Source organism: Orbicella franksi, chromosome 10 (assembly GCF_964199315.1).
Source record: "Orbicella franksi chromosome 10, jaOrbFran1.1, whole genome shotgun sequence".
Classification (NCBI taxonomy): domain Eukaryota; kingdom Metazoa; phylum Cnidaria; class Anthozoa; order Scleractinia; family Merulinidae; genus Orbicella; species Orbicella franksi.
Window position 1 is genome coordinate 28,958,421 of NC_138154.1, and position 20,472 is coordinate 28,978,892.

General features: G+C 37.9%; 1 protein-coding gene across 1 annotated transcript; it reads right to left on the reverse strand.

Annotated features, from left to right (window-relative positions):
- Positions 1-1,181: 1,181 nt before the first annotated feature.
- LOC145499771 (uncharacterized) lies at positions 1,182-2,482 on the reverse strand. The gene has a single exon (XM_081479301.1). The coding sequence runs from the start codon at positions 2,306-2,308 to the stop codon at positions 1,418-1,420; it is 891 nt and encodes a 296-aa protein (XP_081335427.1). The 5' UTR covers positions 2,309-2,482; the 3' UTR covers positions 1,182-1,417.
- Between the last annotated feature and the right edge of the window lie 17,990 nt (positions 2,483-20,472).

Genomic DNA, 20,472 nt, shown 5'->3' on the forward strand with positions numbered 1-20,472 from the left:
TCCGGTGGATTCATATGTCATCTATAATAGTGTAAAGAGGTTTGAGTCACTAAAGGAGATGACTGCAGGGTTAAGGTGCGCGTATGAATTGCAATTGTTGTCAAAAAAAAAAAATCGGTTTCCTAATAATTTTTAAATAACAAATCCAAACAAAGAGAAAGTCAATTCGTAGCATCATTGATACTTTTATTTATCTTTATCATAATCTAATATGTTACATAGCACTAAGTATGCTTTTAAACATCTATCAAATTTTTATATTGTGCATTTAAAATGTATTATACCATCATTCAAGCTAGGACGCTTTTCCCTTCGAAAGTGGAAGGACAGACAAAGACCCTATGTTGGCTGGTACGTTGCGCTATTTCATTGGTGCCTTGATAATATAAACCAAATAAAGTAATTCAGTAAGAATAAATTTCGATGTAGAAAATGTCGGCGACGTATAACCCCCAAAAAGGTTCCTGCTCAAAATTCTTTGAGGAAATTGGATTTGTTTCAGTTTATTTCTTGTTTGTTTGTTTGTTTGCATTTCACTATTTTTTTGTCCATGGCTTTTCCCGCCCTTCCGAAACTTTAAAAGGAAAAGGCGGTCTCGGGACAAGTTTGGAGTGTTCTGTTTCCGAACGGGCACTCCCTTGAAATAAAGCGCCTGTTCACGTTCTAATATGGAGGAGCTTGTTATTTACATAAAGGTTAAAGGTTAATCCGAGTAACGGCATTGTGACTAATTATATATAGGTAGCACATGCAAGGAAAATTAGCGATATTACATTTCGGTATTATTCTATACCATCTTCAGACTCAATTATACAAGATTCATCGCCTGGTAGATTTACTAACTAATTGAACCAAATCGATCTCTACCGAGTCATGTAGACTATTAACTAACTGACACGTTGAGTGCTAGAAAATCGCAATACCATAATCGCACTCAAGATGGTATAACATGACTATAAATTAAATCGTCAATTAACTTAACATCAATTTTAGTCACCTACTCTGAAACTTAAGATATAGGCAATAAAACACCAGATATACTTTTGTTCCTGGAGCACAGCGTCTTGTTTATTTTCCTTTAAACTGCAATGAAATCGTGATTTCTCGAACCCCCATTTTCTGAAACCTCCCGATAACTGAAACCAAATTTGTTTCCCACTCCTCACCCGAACACTCTACCTTTACCTCCGATTTCTCCAACAGTACGATTTTTCGCTCTAATTTTTGTTTCCATTGGAGGTTCGAAAAATCGGAATTCCATTGTATGTTCATCTGCTGTAGGTTAGACTTTCTCACGACGATAATTCTTTTGTTTTTTTCATCGTGCTCGTTCATCTATAAAATGTGGGGTTAATGTAATGTTTAAAAACAACAAAGCTGATCACAGAAACTGGAATGGCTTTTTATAGTATCTGCATTACATGTCACGAAGGGGAACTGCAACTTGTCTTTGTTGCTGAGGTCGTCTGCGAAAGAGAGCAAGTAAAGCTGATCTGTATTCTGGCAAACGGATAGTGTATAATATAGGATTTACAAGAGAGTTTGCATAAAGTAAAGCCAACAATGCAGAGTCTACATGAAAAAGCACTGAAAAGGACAGAGACTGCAATATTTTAAATTTACTGATAAAAACGACATAATCCATTATAACTACTGGCAGGTACAACAGAAGAGATACAACAGTCACAATCAACAATGTCATGGTCAGTTTTCTTTCTCTACTGGTTGCACCATGGTGTTGAGGCTGCGCTCCACAACGGACTTTAATAACAATGGACGTGTAAGAAACACAAATGATCAAAAGGCAAATTGAAAAAAATATCAAATATAAGTAAGCAAAGTAATATGATTCATGAAACTGGTAGAGAAGTATTAAAGCTATTGTTAACAACCCAGATGTTACCCAAACAGCAGCAATTAGTAATCGGTATACCCATTTTTTAAGCGTTCGATGCCTGAACGGGTAAACCGTTGCGTGCACCCGTTCTAAAGCAATAATGGCCATGTTTGTTAATGAACCAAAGAGGAAGAACCACATCATAACAAGTAAAAATATCCAATCCTCAATTGAAACTGTCCACATCCATAAATTACACATTAGTCCAGGCCGATAGAACAGATTAAACACAGCATTCCCTGCTACAAACATATCTGTAACTGCTAGATTTATTACCAGGTACATGCTACGCTTGCGAAGATTGCGGTTTCTTATAAAAGTTATTATCGTGCAGAGGTTGAGTGTTACTATAGCAACAGACTCGGCTAGGCCTACAATCATCCAGGGTATGCACTCAGATAAGGACCACATCTCAAAGCTCTGTCCTTTTCGGATTGTTGTTAGAAGTAATTACTCGCCAGTCTATCTGTGGAAAGATCGAAGTGAATTGTTATTATTGTCAGGTTCTTTTACTGCCTGTAGTAAAGCATGCAATTAACTGCAGGGATGCAAAGCTCACACCAATGTGCAGATTTAATTTTTGAAAGCACGTCCTGACATTTATCGGATTTCGATGTGTTGAAAACCAGTTTTCGATATGTTGCTTTCAATAATCAGGTCTGTTGTAGTTTTTAATGTCTGTAAATATGTATGTTTTTAATAATTTGCTGTAAGCCCTAAATACCGAAAGCTTATGCTTAAATTTCGGAGTCCTAAAGGAAGGAAATTTGGTTTTTAAAAATCTTAAAGGAAATATTTACAATATTTCACTCCACAAAACTGTATAAATTTTATAAAGATTAAATCAAGTTTGTTTTTTCATTTAATCAAAAAAAAGGTTTCTTTTATTTTTGCAGGTTACAAAATTTATTGATAATAGCAGACAGAAATCTTTGCCATTGTAGCCCAAATAAAGCGGTTATTACACAGCTTAGAGAAGAGAAGCACGATATTCTGTCTTTTCTTTTCTTTGCAACGTAACGTCGTTTAACTTCTCGTCTTCGGAGCCATTTTTTACGCAAGATCAGCGTTGATGCCATCAGTGGTGCTATTTTTCGTCAAATGTTTTTATTAAATAGCCTCTTAACTCGAAGCAGAATCTGAATTAAAAATAACGATGCCGTTGTTTATCTTTTTCAAGCAAAAATGCGCTTGAGTTGTCATCCCCGATAAATTTATATCACTGAGAATATGATGCTAGCTGTATAACTTGACCTGAGAATTTAAACAAATTGCACCTCAAAACGTCTCGATACATTTAATCGCGCATTAAGAACAAAGTAACGCTTATCTTGGTATTAAAATGTTCAAATGGACTTAATTACTAAATAGTCTCGAAGGGAGAACATCATAAACTTGGGAAAGATCAACGGCAAGGCAACAACAAAAAGTAAAGCCTTGGAGCAGACTGGCTCATAGCTGCCGGAGCTTATCCCTGTTCTTGTAGCATGAAGCGGCTAGGAGTATTTCTACTCCCCCTGGACGGGATGCTAGTCCATCGCAGGTCACTCCCCCGCAATTTGTTAAGTTTCCCAAACAATTCGCCGGTACCCATTTATACTCCTGGGTGGAGAGAGGCACTGTGAGAGTTAAGTGTCTTGCCCAAGAGCACAACACCACACAATGTCCCCGGCCACGGCTCGAACCCGGACCGCTCGATCCGGCGACGAGCGCACTAACTATGAGGCTACCGCACCTCCACGGTGTCCACTAGATATTTTAGAACAATTCTGAATATTTCACACACTGAGTTCCTTTCTAACAGCGTCTTTCATTATTTAAATGGTCTTGTTGTGATCCCAGACAAATTTTGAATGTAGAGATCAAGTTTTATCTGTTAAGGACCTAAGCATCTTTCAATAATTGAACAATGATGAACGAGGAAATGTGTCGCATCCCGAAACTTGTTTAAAATGTGCACCAACACAACGTCTATTTTCACCTCCCCGCACACAAAGAACTAAGTAACACTTTCCATGGTGATGAAATGCTTAAATTGACATTACATTTATTTTCAAGCTTTCTCAAAGAGTGATTGTTATAGCATTGTAAAAACAAAGATCATAAAGCTGAGCAGTAAACGTTTAAAGTTCTTTCCAAACTTGTACGAAAACAGTTACCAGAACAAATATTGGGAAGATAAGTGAAAAAAAAAAAAAAAAAAAAAAAAAAAAAGCTGAAACGTCTTCAACTTACCAAACTGTAAACAAGATGCTCTCTCTGGTGAATTTTTTTGTTAAAAGATCTGTTAATTTTTTTTTCTGTAAAGAGAAAGAGTAAATACGCAGTTCTTGATGAGCAAGTCTTTTTGTCTAAAGTTTAATTTTCCATTCAATACAAATTGCGTTTGTCGGGATGTCTCGCAATCCGTTTATGAACAGCACAAGACAGGTAACGAACCTAAATAAAGCGATTTTTTTTTCTTGAAGGAAAACGTTCCTTTCTTCGCTATTCTTGCATGTAAGCGCTTAAATATTTTACAACAATTTTAGTGCAAGGCGGTGGAAAAACGTGCCCTATGGCGTTCAAATTTAACACATCACCATAACGTCTATATATGCAATTAGTTGTGCACAAAAAAAATATATTAACTCTCCATGCTATAAACTGTTTTAACTGACAGTGGACATTATCATCTGTTTTGGCATAGACCTCAACCCACCTTGATAGAAAACTGTAGATCCTGATAAGTAGACTCAGTGTAAATGAAAGGCAGTCACACTTCAAAGAGAGATATAATATTTGCCTAATGGAAAAATGACAAATGTAGGTGAAAACAAAATGTTAAATTTATATGATGGTAAATAACTATTGACTTAAATAATGTTGTCGTATTTCCATCTTGGACTGTCTAGAAAACTTGCATTGCACCAATACGTCACGAGAAAACAATATAATGGCGTCTAGATAAGTTTAATACAATTCTTACTTTGCTTGCTGATCTGAAAACAAAAGAATTTCTATTTTTTTCTGCAGAGTATTATTTGATGTCAACTAGAAACTCCATAAAAAGGTTTGAAGAAAAAACATTGAAACAGCAAATGTAACATTCACGGCATGAAAACGTTTCCTGCACAGAACGTTTTTCTGTTGGTGTTAAAACAGTACTTAAACTTAACGTTCTCTAGATTTTTACTGAGAAACCTCTTGGCAAGGCATTTGCTATTTCTCTTCAAGAATGATATCATTTGTTTCGGCGATGACCGTCTAATGTTCGCATTCATTTGTGTCAAAGAAGGCAACAGCCCTTTCTTAGAAACTGCCCTAAGATTAGGTCTAAATATTCGCTGTTAAGGTAGCACACGTCTCTTCTCTATAATTCTCAACCTCACCGAATTCCCTTTTTTACTGACATCCGAAAATATCACGCCTGAAGTTATGACTTATTAATTAAGCTACACCCACCAACATTCGTCGCTGCTTGATCTTCTTAATGCTTTTCGCCTTCAAAAAACTATGAACCGTTCGTTTCGGAACTCTCAAATCAATTGTGAAAATAATATTAGCCAAGAATGAGTCACGATTTTACTCTTTGAGTACTCCTCCTCACTAAGTTAAATTCTTCTTTATTATTAACATTATTTTCTTTATTTATGACTGAACTGTACGAACATTTGCTGACTGAGAGCCGTGAAGGTTTGGCCAAATGTAGACCGGTTTACTTTGTTCGTGTAAAACGGATTTCGGTGCGTAACTATCTTGCCGATGGATGATTTTATTAAATAAAAAACGCAAGTTATTCAAAATTTCTTTTCCTTTAAGACTTCATTTCAGCTGCCTTAGAAATTTAAAGTTATTCAGGGATATCAAAGCCTCTAATTTTACTTAGGCGAATTACTAACTCTCTGTTCAGTATCGACTATTACATTGTGGTGGCCTTGAATAATAGTTGTTTTGACTGTTATCCGGTAACTGTCTACCTTTCGGTAAACCTTGAGTCCACTGCCTCGAAGACTGTCATTTGGACCCAAAATAAAACTAATGGCTAGTTAAAACTAAATTTGCTTTAAAACATAGGAGTGACTGTATTCACCGAGAATTGTTTATGATATTCACTTGGCTTACTTTGCACTTAAATATAGTGATTTTGAAGAGCTCTCATCATATTATTGGGCATTTTTATTTTTTCTTGATGTTTTTTATTCACTAAACAGGATGTACCTACAATAACAATTATCAGTAAAAATTCAGTGTGTCTCAGTTTAACCTACCTTGTCAATAGGAAACTTCAGTTCTTGGTGAGTGGGTCTGACAAGCAGCTCGGCAATGGTAAACAGTCACCCTGCAAAGAAATCATTTGGTCGAGCATAAAAAATTGACAATTTTGCCTCCACTTATGTGATATTGAATAGTGGGAAGTTAAGTAATTGTTGACTAAAAATTGATGCATTTTAATTTTAAGCAGGTGAGGACAATGCAACTCTGCTCTAAAATACTGCTACCCGATGGCACAACCTCAGTATTTTTCTTGTTCTAACCTGAGAATATTGAAATGTAGAAACCTTCCGTTCCTTTAAATAACTCGAATGAATAATTTTGTTTTAGACATTGCGCTATGTACAAAAACCGAAACGTTCAAAACTCTTGCAACAGTTGAAAGATTAAAGGTTAAAGAGAATTCATTTTGTCTTAGGTCTTTGAGCTAAACGCTGGGCTTAATGTTTCATTTTAAATTGATGCGTATTCGCGACTGTACTTTATGGTTCAACATTAGACCTCGAAGATGAATCTCGCATAATCCGTGTCAAGAAAAAAAAATACAGGCAGGTCTTTTTACGTAACTAACTGTGGATCATTGAATGTAGCTTACTTTATTTCCAATAATACTCGACTCGTTAAATTTTCTCATTTCGCCAGCCTCAGACTATATGACGCTTGATTTTAACATCGAACTTTACCCAGGTTTTTTCTCTGCTTAATCTTCCTGAATGTTTGTCTTCGTTTAAAAGGCCCTTTCAACTGAAAGTTACAGACCTCGATAATTTTCTAAATGCTGCAACCCGGAATTTATACAATAGTTTAAGCCCACCTTTGTCGTCGTTTTTCTTGGCCTATAATTGTTCTCATCATTTGCGGGGTAGCTATAACTTTCTTGTTTTCGGCGGTAAGGGAAAATGTTGCGAAAGATGCCTTTATAATATTTAGGGCTACAGCCTAAGCGAATTTGACGCAGACCTGTATTTGAAACTTTAAAGTTTTGAATTTCTTATTACTGGAACGCCTGCAATACCAGGCTCAATTTTGTAGCAGCTTGAAAGAGTTCTATTAATCGAGAGGTTCAGCTGTTTCTCTATTTTTGTGAAGAACTGCATAAAATGTTTGCCCTCGTTTTCAGATATTGGACAGTTAAGCGAAACGTAAACTCAAAGTTTTCTCCAAAACAGTAAAATAACTGTAACGCAGAGGTACGCGTTCCACTAAGTGTGATGTTTTTAATATGGGCCGCTTTTAATTCATCAGGCTCTTTTTTCACTGGTATAATTGTTCAGTACCAATGAATTCCTCCCAGACCTGTCAGTAGTCAACGCTTCAACTTAGCCTCATCACAAATCGCTTTTTTTCTTTAATTATGTAACCTTGATAACGGCGCAAGATGCACCGAAACGTCGGTTTCTATCACTTATATTTCTTGTTTCATATATTGCCACTGTCTGCTTTAGTAGTATTGAAAGAAAAAAGAAATATTGGAAACGAATTTACTCAAACGTGAGTGCAAAACTTTCTCTCGGTGTCTACTTTGAATCTAATACGATGTTTTTAACAGCAACCATGCTAAGTGACGGGGCCAAATGGTTTGACTATCACAATGTGATAAAAAGAATCAGCCGAAAAGTTTATAATGTCATGAAGCCTACCTTGTAAAGAAGAAACTTCGTAGTGATTGGTCTCAGTGCCAATGAAGAACAGTTACTGCAAACTATAAGATAAAACTCATATTGCGTAATTAAGTAGCAGAATTAAATGTAAACAATATGTCAAAATGCTGTGGCAGTAAATAGTAATTAGTTGAATATTTTTCCGTTTCGCTTTTCAGCTGTCTGTGACAAAAAGACAAACATCACGCTTCAAACTGAATTTTCCGCATAAGAACTTTGCACTAAACATGCAAGAGGTGATATCTATGGAAAAAGGTATCAGGAAATATGTCATGAAATATGTCTAAAGACTCTCTAAACTGTGTTGCTAATAAAAAAAATACAAATAGCATTGTCGGGAAGTTGACTCCAAAACGGGAAAACAGTAAAATTGCATTAATTCTGAACTAAATATCTTCGTGTAAACGATATGTCGATATGCTATGCCGTTGAATAACAATTGGCTGAACTGTCTGAACTCAAGAAACAAACATCAAACTACTGACGTAACTCAAACATGCGGGCAGAGCACGAAATATAACAACAAAATAATAAAGTTCAGTCCTGTAATATTGGTGTATGTTTTACCAGACCTATTCTACTTAATTTTTTTTTCATGATTTTGTGATTATATATGTATATTGTATTTAACGTTCTAAAAATTCGTTTTTTTGTTCAGTATCAATGAATTCCTCCCAGACCCCTCAGTAGTCAACGCAGACAGACAACGCATCCAACTTGGAAGACGCCAATTCCGTTTCGACTTCCTTTCAGCTGTTTCTAAAAAAGTTAATACTTTGAAATTCTCATTTCGACTTATGAGCGAAGAACGATGTTAGATTTGTATAAATATTTTTGATGCATCAAAAATTTGCACCAAAAATTCAGAGTTCATGTATATTTATATTTTTACGATTTTCCAAGCAGTAATGCTGGGTTATAATCTATAACTCGATATACACACAGCTTAAAGCCTGAACCAATTCTTTTATAGCAACGCAACTTGGGAGCTAAATCATGTTTTATTTGTGAAGAGAATAAGATTATTAGTAAGTGAATAACGCTAAGCTCAAACTTTCCTCCAGTTGATATTTAGTTCAGTATTTTGAGCAAAAGTCGGTTTCTACATACCTCATACGTGGTTTGTCAATCAAACAATTCTTTAATGCTTAGCGTGTGTATATAGTGTTATGGATACACCCAGGAAGTTTGAAGAGCACGAAAGAAGCGTGAGAGTTGCATTTACCTGCGCATAGAGCAACTTTAACTTGTCGAGTGTTCTCCAAACTTCCCAAGTACATCCATAACTCGATATACACACAGTTAAAAGCATGCAACAAGTCTTTTATAACACGTCGACAACAGCTTGGGCGCTAAAACATTTTTTTTGTGATTGACTACAGTACAAAGTTCTCTAAATGCGTGGTGGAGGAAATTAGATTATCCAGTTGGCTGGAGAAAAAGTCGTTACAATCATTTCAACGACAGTGGAACGAAAAAATTTCATCTGGTTTCTAAATTTGTCAATGAAAAACCCGCTTCTTCGAATTAACAAAAATGTAGGAAAACAAGCTCAAAATACTATACTCAAGGAGTTTGTCTTAGCTTGGTAAAAGTCAAAGGACCGAAGTAGTGTTTGGATTGTTCAAAATGATGTTCACATTGCCGAAACTTCAACAAAAGGAACTCGCAACTTAAATGAAACTAAGATTGAGACTAGGAAAAGAGATTTGCTGAAGCCGCTGTAGGGCAGGTGGGTGGAGAAACTTGCTTTAGCCGTTGAGTAGAGAAGACTGGCGAGAGGAGCAAAATTTGCACGCAACAGGCGTATATAAGGTCTTATAACCCATCAAATATTTTCGCTCGCTCGCGATTGGTCTAAACGCGTCACGTGACCGAATATTCCCCAGTTAAAATTGGGGAATATCCGAGGATATTTCCCAATTTTCAAAATCGCGCGTTTTGAGAAAAATATCTGAAGGATAATGAACACAATAAACTCAATTTAGCGCGAAAATATGCTCGCATATTTGTCCTTGGACGTTATCTGTTCCTCGAAGCTTACGGTTTTCCTCGAGCGTAAAACTGTTCGCTTCTCGGAACAGATATTGTCCGCGGACAAATATCCGTGAATATTTTCGCGCCAAATGGAGACTATTGTTTATTTGTCCTCGGTGAGCGATCGGTTCCTCCGAGAATTTGCGAATTTTCCCCCCATCCCAGACTTCTTAAATTTCGGCTCCAGACCTCGCACTAATAGACGGCGTATTAAAAATCCACAATGGCCGCCACAAAACACAAAACACGCAACGATAAAGGTAGTTTAATCTTTTATTCATATTCTAAACGGATGTGAGGGTTCCCTGTGGGGAACCTAAATAACCAGCTGGGTGTTTTCCGCTTTGATAAATCAGGTCATGAAATGAATTTTACGCGAATGAGAAAAGTAAACTACTTTATTGTAGGAAATTAACGATGCACTTTATTAAGGCGATTAAAAAAATGGTGTTAATTTAATGTGTCTTAATCTGCGTTGGTTTAAAAACTATTTAAGAAAAAAACCCACCACGTTTCTAGGCTTACCATAGGCTAGACCATCTCCGGGCGAAATATGAAAAATTTTGATTTTTTATCATGTGCCACATATTTCCGATATATGGCTTGGTCTTAGTAGACATTCCCTCTTAAGATGCATTAATTTGACGCCATTCTTTTTAAATCGCCTTTATAAAGTGCATCGATCGTTAATTTCCTACAATAAGGTAGTTTACTTTTCTCATTCGCGTAAAAAGTCATTTCATGACCTGATTTATCAAAGCGGCAAACTCCGATTTGGCTATTTAGGTTCCCCTGGGAGATTACCAAGACCCTATATATGACCGTTGCATGGAAATTTTGCTCTCTCGCAAGTCTTCTCTACTCGACGGTATAATTAAAGCGAGTTTCTCTACCCACCGTCCCTTCAGCGACAGCGACGCTAGCATATCTCTTCTCCCAATCTCAATCTTAGTTTCATTTAAGCTGCGTTTCTTTTAGTTGAAGTTTCGGCAATGTGAACATCTTCTGAACAATCCAAACCCTACTTCGGTCCCCTGATTTTTACCAAGCTAAGATTACACCAAAACTCAATTGAGTATTTTGACTTTGTTTGCCTACATTTTTATTAATTCGAACAAGTGGATTTTTCGTTGAAAATTGCAGAAACCAGATGAAACTTTTTCGTTCCACTAACAACAACAACGTTATTTGTACTCATTCAGCTAGAAATTGAATGAACAAAAATAAGTTTAAAATAAAAAGAGTACATGGCTGCCAGAAATAACCCTAATGGGCTAAAAAGACTGGGCAGCCATTCTTAGTGGTTTAAACAATTATTCGCCCAACTGATTGAACTTTATAGTAAATCACAAATACAACATGTCCTAGCGCCCAAGTTGTTGTGGATATGTTATGAAACAATTTGTTCATGTTTTTAGCTGTGCGTATATCGAGTTATGGATGTACTTGGGAAGTTTAGAGAACACTGAAGAAGCTAGAGCTACTCTCGGCCGCGCCTCGTGGAACTTCAGCACTTTCTCTCTTGTCTCCAAACTTCCCGCGTTCATCCATAGCTCGATATACGCACGCAAAGCATGAACCAGTTCTTTAAGAGGCCATTTCCGAGTTTCTTTGTTCCTCTGTTTCAAAACGAGTCTTCGTGCAAAACCTTTCATGCGAAAATGAGTTTGATTTGCATGAAAATTAACCCGCAGGCGGAACTCATTTCCATATGAATGGTTTCGAGGCAAAAGACAACTCGGAAATGGTCTACTAGCAGACCACGAACGAAGTATGAAGTCAATCACTAGAAACCGAAGCCTTAAGCTTAACCTTAGTTATTTACTTATAACACAATTATCCTTTTCGTCCCGGCTGGAACATAGAGCCGCAGTCATACACCGCTACTGAACCCTGTCCTGTGCTTTGCTATGTGTTTCGTCGCACAAGATCTTGATCCATTTCTTCCAACTCCTTCAACACTGTCCTCCTCCAGGTAACTTTTGGCCTGCCTCTCTTTCTTCTCCCAATTGGTGTCCATCTCAAGGCAACTATTGTTGTCCTTTCATTGGCGTCATCCTCAGTACATTACCAGGCCTTCGTAATCTGCGATTTTAATCCCTTTTTATCCTGGGCTTTTTGTCCCTTTTTGAGTGTGAACCGGAGGGAACGGGGTCGGGTGTTGATGCACCCCGCTTTCTTTGTCCAGAAATCTTGACTTAACAATTACACTTACACATCTTGAAAAGCATTTAAATTTGTTGAAGAAGAGTGAATCTTTTGACTTAAAATATCTATAAAAATCCAACATCATTCAAAAACAGAAATTTAAACTCTGAAAAACACCAAATTTCGACGAAGGCTTTTCGAAAATACAGTTACTGTAAAAATTCCATGTCACATGAACAGACTATTGAGATACCGATGCAACAGATATATCTATATCTAGTCTTTAAAGAAATAATTCCTTTTTCAGAGTTAAATTCATGGCACGCTTTTTGGCCGTTACTAGAATTACCATTAAAACGAAAGTTAAACTCCAGTGCAAGGCTAGGGAAAAGGGCAGGCAGACAGTCACTTTCATGGATTGAAAAAGTTGGCCAAGCAAGCCTGTACACTTAACAATAACAAGGGGCAAGGGAGGGAAATTAAAGCCGGTTAAATCGAACACGTGATCAGATCGAGTTCTCGCAGCATTCTAACAGTTCTACATCGCAGACTCGGTAATACTTCCCTTACGCTTCCCTCGTCCACAGTAAAATTTATATTATTGTTTTTATTACGAAAAACCGACATGAAAAAGATGAAAACAGCTATGCCTAATAATGACCGCACAGAAGTCGAAATGAAAATTTCAAAGCATTAACTTTTCTAGACGCAGCTGAAAGGAAGTAGAAACGAAATTAGCGTCCTCTAAGTTGGGTGCGTTATCTGTCAAATAATCAATAGGATGACAAGATGATTAAAAACTGGTGTAGTGACTGTCAACATGAGCGGGGTTAGAACGTCAGAAAGCAGCAAATATTGGGCAAGAAATACGTGTTGACTAGTTAACTCCTAAAGTGACTATTGCGGTATCTTGAGGTATTATCAAGTCGGGTGTATTTAAATTTTCCTCAGAAATGTTATAACTGAGAGGGATTTGCCAATCATTTATAATAGGCCTTCTCTCTGCACCTTAGCCAAAAATAATTGTTTTGCGGATGTTTTTAAAGTTGCTTTGAGTTAGCGTTAGGCATTAATGTAAAACAAGGACTATTTTAACCTTAATTTAAAAAAATATATTATAGTTAAAATAATGACCTTTATTAAAAGGATGGAGGTCTTTGGTCGTGTATGAAATAAAAAGAGAACAAAAGAAATTGGAAGACAATTCACTTGGACTACTGAGAGAATCTGGGCAAACATCATTGATACTGAGCAAAAAACAAATTCTTAGATCGTTAAAAACCACAAAATCCTGAAAAAAAGAGAAGGCACCGGCCTTTCATAAACATAGTAGACTAGGTCTGCTAAAACATACATCAATGTTAGAGGACTGAACTTGATTTTTATATTTCGTGCTCCGCTAGCAAGTTTTAGTTACGTCAGTAGCTTGTTGTTTATTTCTTGATTCCAGACTGTTAAGCCAACTGTTATTCAACGGCATAGCATATTGACAGTTTGTTTACACGAAGATACTTAGTTCAGAATTAATGCAATTTTACTGCTCTCCCGTTTTGGAGGTTGAATCAACTTCCCGACAATGCTGGTTGTTTTTTTTTTTTTTTTTTTTTTTTTTAGCAACGCAGTTTAGAGAGTCTTTAGACATATTTCATGATATATTTCCTGATACTGTTTTTTTACCATAGATATCACCTCTTGCATGTTTAGTGCAAAGTTCTTATGCGGAAAATTCAGTTTGAAGCGTGATGTTTGTCTTTTTGTCACAGACAGATGAAAAGCGAGACGAACAGATATCCACCTAATTACTATTTAACGCCAGAGCATTTTGACATATTGTTGACATTTAATTCTTCTACTAACTTACGCAATATGAGTTTTAACTTCTAGTTTGCAGTGACTGTTCTTCATTAGCACTGAGACCAATCGCTAAAGCCCAGGTCAAACGGCGCATGATATTTGATGATATTTGATGATAGTCGGTGAAAGTTCAGGGAAAATCATTCAACTATCATCGACTGTGATACGCCGTTTCCCGACCAGGGCTTAAGAAGTTCCTTCTTGACAAGGTAGGCTTCATGACATTATGAACTTTTTTGCTGATTCTTTTTATTACATTGTGATAGTCAAACCATTTGGCCCAGTCAGTTAGGATGGTTGCTGCGTTAAAAACATCGTATTAAATTCAAAGTAGAAACCGAGAGAAAGTCAGTTGCATTCACTTTTGAGTTAATTCGTTTCTACTCTTTCTTTTTTTCTTTCAATACTATTAAAGCAGGTAGTGGCAATATACTAGTAAAAAAACAAGTCCTATGAATTAAAAGCGGCCCATGTTAAAAACATCACACTTAGTGAAACGCGTCCTCTGCATTACAGTTATTTTACTGTTTTGGAGAACTCCTTGAGTTTACGTCTTGCTTAACTGTCCAATATCTGAAAACACAACCGGGAATTCGAATGGCAAGTCTCCTGTGATCTGTTGGTAAGAGCAAATATATTATGCAGTTCTTTACAAAATAGAGAAACAGCTGAACCTCTCGATTAATAGACCTCTTTCAAGCTGCAACAAAATTGAGCATGGTATTGCAGGCGTTCCAATAATATGAAATTCAAAACTTTAAAGTTTCAAATACAGGTCTACATCAAATTCGCCTAGGCTGTAGCCCTAAATATTATAATGGCATCTTTCGCAACAAGAACAAAAAAGTTGTAGCTATACCGCCAAGAACAACTATAGGTTAAAAAAACGACGACAAAGGTAGGCTTAAACTATTGTATAAATTCCGGATTGCAGCATTTAGAAAATTATCGAGGTCTGTAATTTTCAGCTGAAAGGGTCTTTCAAACGAAGACAAACATTCAGGAAGATTAAGCAGAAAAAGAACCCAGGTAAAGTTCGATGTTATGATGTAGTCTGAGGCTGGTGAAATGAGGAAATTTAACAAGTCGAGTATTATTTGAAGAAAAGTAAGCTACATCAATGATCCACAGTTAGTTACGTAAAAAGAACTGTATTTTTGTTTTTGACACAGATTAAAAGAGACTCGTTGATGAGCTCCAACGTTGAACCATAAATTACAGTCGCGAATACGCATCAATTCAACATGAAACATTAAGCCCGGCGTTTAGCTCAGAGTGCTGCGGTAAAACGGAAGATAAAATGAATTCCCTTTAACCTTTAATGTTTCAAATGTTGCAAGAGTTTTGAACGTTTCGGTTTTTGCACATAGCGCGAAATCTGAAACAGAATTATTTTGCTTCAAATCTGGTTATTTTACAGAAAAGAACGGAAGGTTTCTACATTTCAATATTCTCAGGTTAGAACAAGAGAAACACTAAACTGAACGCTTAATAGCCGTGTTCCGTCTTGAGGTTGTGCAATCGCGTAGCAGTATTTCAGAGCAGAGTTGCATTGTCCTCACCTGCTTAAAATTAAAATGCGTCAATTTAACACGACTCAATATCACATAAGTGGAGGCAAAATTGTCAATTTTTTATACTCAGCCAAATGATCTCTTTGCAGGGTGATTGTTTTCCATTGCTGAGTTGCTTGTAAGACCCACTCACCAGGAACTAAAGTTTCCTATTGGCAAGGTAGGTTAAAGACACACTGAATTTTTACTGATAATTGTTATTGTAGGCATATCCTGTTTAGGGAAGAAAAAACATCAAGAAAAAAGAAAAATGCTCAATGCAATAATGAGAGCTCTTCAAAATCGTTATTTAAGACCAAAGTCGGCCAAGGAAATATTGTAAACAATTCTTGGTGAATACAATCACTTCTATGTTTTAAAGCAAATTTAGTTTTAACTAGCCATCAGTTTTATTTTGGCTCCAAAAGGCAGTCTTCGAGGCAGTAGACTCAAGGTTTTCCGAAAGGTACACTAATCTACATATGCGATTTACAAAACTAGTTTCGTCTAAGACCTCTTCAGTTGATTGCCAATATTTGAATATAAACATACGTCATGTAGCAACTCACGAAAAAAGACCGTTCGATACCAGGACCTTATCATTTGAAACAAGGGTCCTGAAACAGGAGTTTTTCAGTTGGCTACGACGTGACAACAGTCCTTGGGATGCGGAGGTAATTCCACTCAGTTTTGGAGTTAATGAGCATTCTTTCTTCAATCTTACTAATCAAAACCGACTCTGTGACCTGCCTGAGCATCGGGTCATCACGAAAAGTTCCCGTTACATTCATCACAAAGTCTGGAACGTTCCCTTCATGTCCGTCACACGAATGCCTCCACATCACAGAAATTTCTTCCCGACGTTCGAGAGCATTCAGGTGTTCTCTCCCACGAGTGTAAGCGCTTCGTGACGTCTCTCCAATGTACTTGTTACAGCAAGCTTTGCACACCAGCTCGTACGTTACACCGGTACTGCGGCAATTTCCCTTTCCGTCAGTTCGACAGACCAGACAATCGCCCTTTGCGCACCGCTTCGGTTTGAACGGGTCTGACTTTTGCAACATGCTCTTAAGTGTTGTTCCCGACTGCTCGACAACCCTGATTTTAAATGCTGTCTCTTTAATCTCTTTCATGTAACGATGTTTAAGCTGAGATCCTGGTGTAGTCGGCACGAAAATCACTGTGTCAAACCCTCCCTTCTTGTACCAGATCTCACGCTTTCTCCGTTTCTCTCGTGCTCGGTCCAACCTTCTCCACTCTCGTCACCGGTACAACGCATCTCACCACTGGCATCTAGTTCTGTCAGGCGGGTGCAGGCATGTAAGGCTGATCTTACCACTTCCGTTCAAAACGTCTGATCGTAACCTGAGTACTGGAGTCGTAACATCATGTGGTTGACATGGGCAACAGCAGTTTCCCAAGGGAACTCTCTCCTGCAGTTGAGAAGTACTCTCAACACTTCCTGTGTAAGTATTGTTCTCTTGCAGCTCCATGGTAAAGTCATCTCGCATTAACCACGGATCTGGTCGAAACATGCTTGTAGTAGAACTCATGTAACACCACCTTGACTTCACGCACTTGTGCATTATCTATTACCCTGTTCCTCTTCTCCACCCAGACTTTCAAGTATAGTATGGGTAGTTTCCCATCCCTGTGTCGTGAAGGGTAATCAACCTCTAGCTCAATCGACTTGTGAATGCTGTTTCCAATTGGCTGTACCAGGAGCATGCATCTTCTATCTGCTTCTACATCTTGCTCTAATTCAGCAACGTGCTCATCCTGGATCACCTTACCCTCAACAAACCTGAGGCCAGAGCTGGGAGTGTCCATAATGACGTTTATGTCATCAACATACCTCTTGTACACCCATAACTTTAGTCCATTTTCTTCCACCTTTTTCACAAAAAGGTGGGAAAAAAAAAGAAAAAGGTGGCATACGTAGTCACGTGACCAGCCGCATCGAGGGAGGAAGAGAGGGGACCATGAGAACGAGGTTGCGCCGCTTGATGGTTTTGGGACACCAAATGCAATATGGCTGTCGTGACGTCATGTGAAAACACTTTATTGTAGCATCAGTTGATAAATATGGGTTACTGACCAAACTTGTTCGGTCAAGATGGCTGGATATTGGCCAAGTTATGGACCGAGACGGAGTCGAGGTCCATAACCTCGCAAAAAAAGAACGAGGCCAATATCCAGCCATCTTGACCGAACAAGCTTGGTCAATAAAGGATTTTTCATATGGCTTTCGGGGAATTTTCCTTGCGGGACACGGCAGGTAGTCCCGAGCGGGCAAGATAGCTCCATCTTGCCCGCGCGGGTAGCCAATCACAGCGCAGGATTTGATTCATCGTGCCCTCTCACGAAGCTAGTTATATAATAAATGGTGGTACAATTCAGAGCGGAAAAAGGTAATAAGCATGCGCGAGTTTTGATTGTGCGCCAGGCCCCAAGTTAGAAAAAATGGCAGGAATTTCGTCGATCGTGTAAACAAAAAAAGTTATGAACTTTGCATGCTTCCCAAATATGCCCGGTTAGCAGCAACATTTATTTTTTCGCAGAGAATCAATTTTTTTGGGACAAAATTAACCTAAAGACGGTTTCCGAACCCTTTATTTTCCCTCAGTGTACAATTTCGTTGCGAAGACACATTTTATCCACAAACACTCTTTACATATTGCATACATATAAGCAACCCACTGAATGTATATGCACGAGAGTCTCTCAGCAGGTAGGGGGAGACTTGTTTTCTTAACAGTGTAATACCGAAAAAAATTCGTGCTTGCTCAAGTATAAATAAATCAACCGAACGACATCCTCGCCTACTTTATTTCAGTCTGCCTCTCTTTCCAACCACTGCAGCTTGCATTATTACCTGAGCTCGCAAGTAGCTCTAGCGATGCGCAGAAAGCTGCGCGGTACGTTTTCCCCTCTGAAGTGGTACAATGGAACCTGACTCGTCCCCAGTCATCTTCATACCAAACGCGGCACGGCGCAAGGTCCCTCTCTATCTTTCTCCCTACCCATCTCACACTGCGCTCCCACCTCGCCACGTTCCGCGCGTTGTATGCTATGCCACCTCGCCCCGTTCCGCACGCTGTATGCTATGCCACCTCGCCCCGTTCCGCGCGCTGTATGAAGTTGTAAGAAGACAACTGGGGACGAGTCATTCCAAATGCAGGTATAAATGTAAAAATAGCTGAAACTTCAATCATTAGATATCAATCACTTAATCAAACTTTATTTAGAGAGGGTTTACACTAGATAGTTAATAAAACTAATAAACCTGTGGCCCTTGATTAAGAATTATAAATGATTTATTATACATATTTTAAAACCTAAATTACACATCTAAAATTAAGCCAATAGAAGAACATGATTTAAAAACTAAGTTAAGAAGTAATTACTCGACATTAACAGTACTGTACTCAGTCTAAAAAGAATTGTCTAAAGTAGTAATAGATGTCCAAGAGTAGCAATTCAATGCAGACATGATGATAGATGCGAATGCTGCCATAACACTACTGGAAAAAAAGACCTGAAAATTTTTCAGGCTTTGAACGGGATTCGAACCTACTACCTTTGCGCTACCGATGCAATGCTCTCCCAACTAAACTATCAAAACCACATGAGAACGGTCGTGTACGGTGGGTTGGCCCTCTATGTTCAGTGGAAGTAATCCTCGGCCCAGGTATGTGAATTCCATAGTTATAGATGTCCAACAGTAGCAATTAAAAGTAGACAAAAAAATGGAATAAAAAACCCCTGTCCTTAAGGTGACTTAATCCAAAATGTTTGTTTAACAACAAATTCGTAAAAATATTAACAGTTCATTTATGTACTCAGGGCTGGTACCCATGATCCTTTTGTATGCAATTAGGCACCTTTATATCGGATTCTGTATAATATGGCACCCATCGTCAAGTGTTAAATAGACTTATAATGCTATGGCGTTGCTGGGCATCAAGGATAATACGAGCACAGCGCTTTTGTAGCTTAAATATCTTATTTATATTGTCTCGGCTGCAGCAGCTTGTCCATGTTACGCTGCAATATAATATTTATCACTGCTATTTGTGTTATATTTTTAATCAAGCTAAACTACGATGGCCGAAGACCAAGAGTTTATCAGTGGCTTAATTACAGCATTATAATAAAATACGCGTTCTGCTGTTGGTAAATAAGCCTTACAATTCTGTTAAGTATGCCTATACGCTTTGTTATCGTCTTACATAAAGAATCAGTATAGACATCGAAACTGAGTTGTTGGTCAAGTACAAGGCCCATCAGCTCCATGTTTTCAACCCTTTCTAATTCACTGCCTTTAAGCTGAATCTCAAGATTGCGATCTTCTTTATTTAAACTTCTCCATAGGCGTGGTCCATCGATTAGTATTGTCTTCATCTCGGAGCAATTAACAGATAGATTGTTGACCATTCATCGACGTTGGCGACCTCTCGGTTGAGAGTGTTTTTTAGCATAACCAGAAGACGCTAGTAGGGTAGTGTAGTCGGCAAACATGTCGATGTGCGTGTGGATATGTAAGGGTAGATCATTGATGAACATCACAAGAACTGTGGGACCCAATATGGAACCCTGGAGCACACCCGCTGTAATCAGTCCTAAAAGTCGATATCTGTCCTTTAAATGAAACCAATTGAGTACGTTCGGTTAAGTATGACTGGTTATGAACCAGCTCCTATCTACAATCGTGGGCAAAAGTCTTTGGCACACTTATGTAATTTAATGAATTATCTGTGTTTTACTACTGAAGTTTGAAAAAAGCGCTGCTTTCCTTTTAAAAAGGCGTTGCTCTTCCCCCTCCCCACCCAATACAATGTTGAAAATCAGAAGAAATTGCTGGTAGTAGTTTTCAACATTTTATGGGAGGTTGGGGGCGAGGTTAGGCAGGTGAAGTTGTATTCGCGTCTGGCGTGTGTCCAAAAGTGCAAATTTGTCCCGAGACTTCTGTCCATGATGGTAGTTTATAGGCTTGAAGCATTCTGAGCAGAATCACATGATCAACCATATCAAAAGCCTTTTTGTAATCTACGAGAACCATACCATT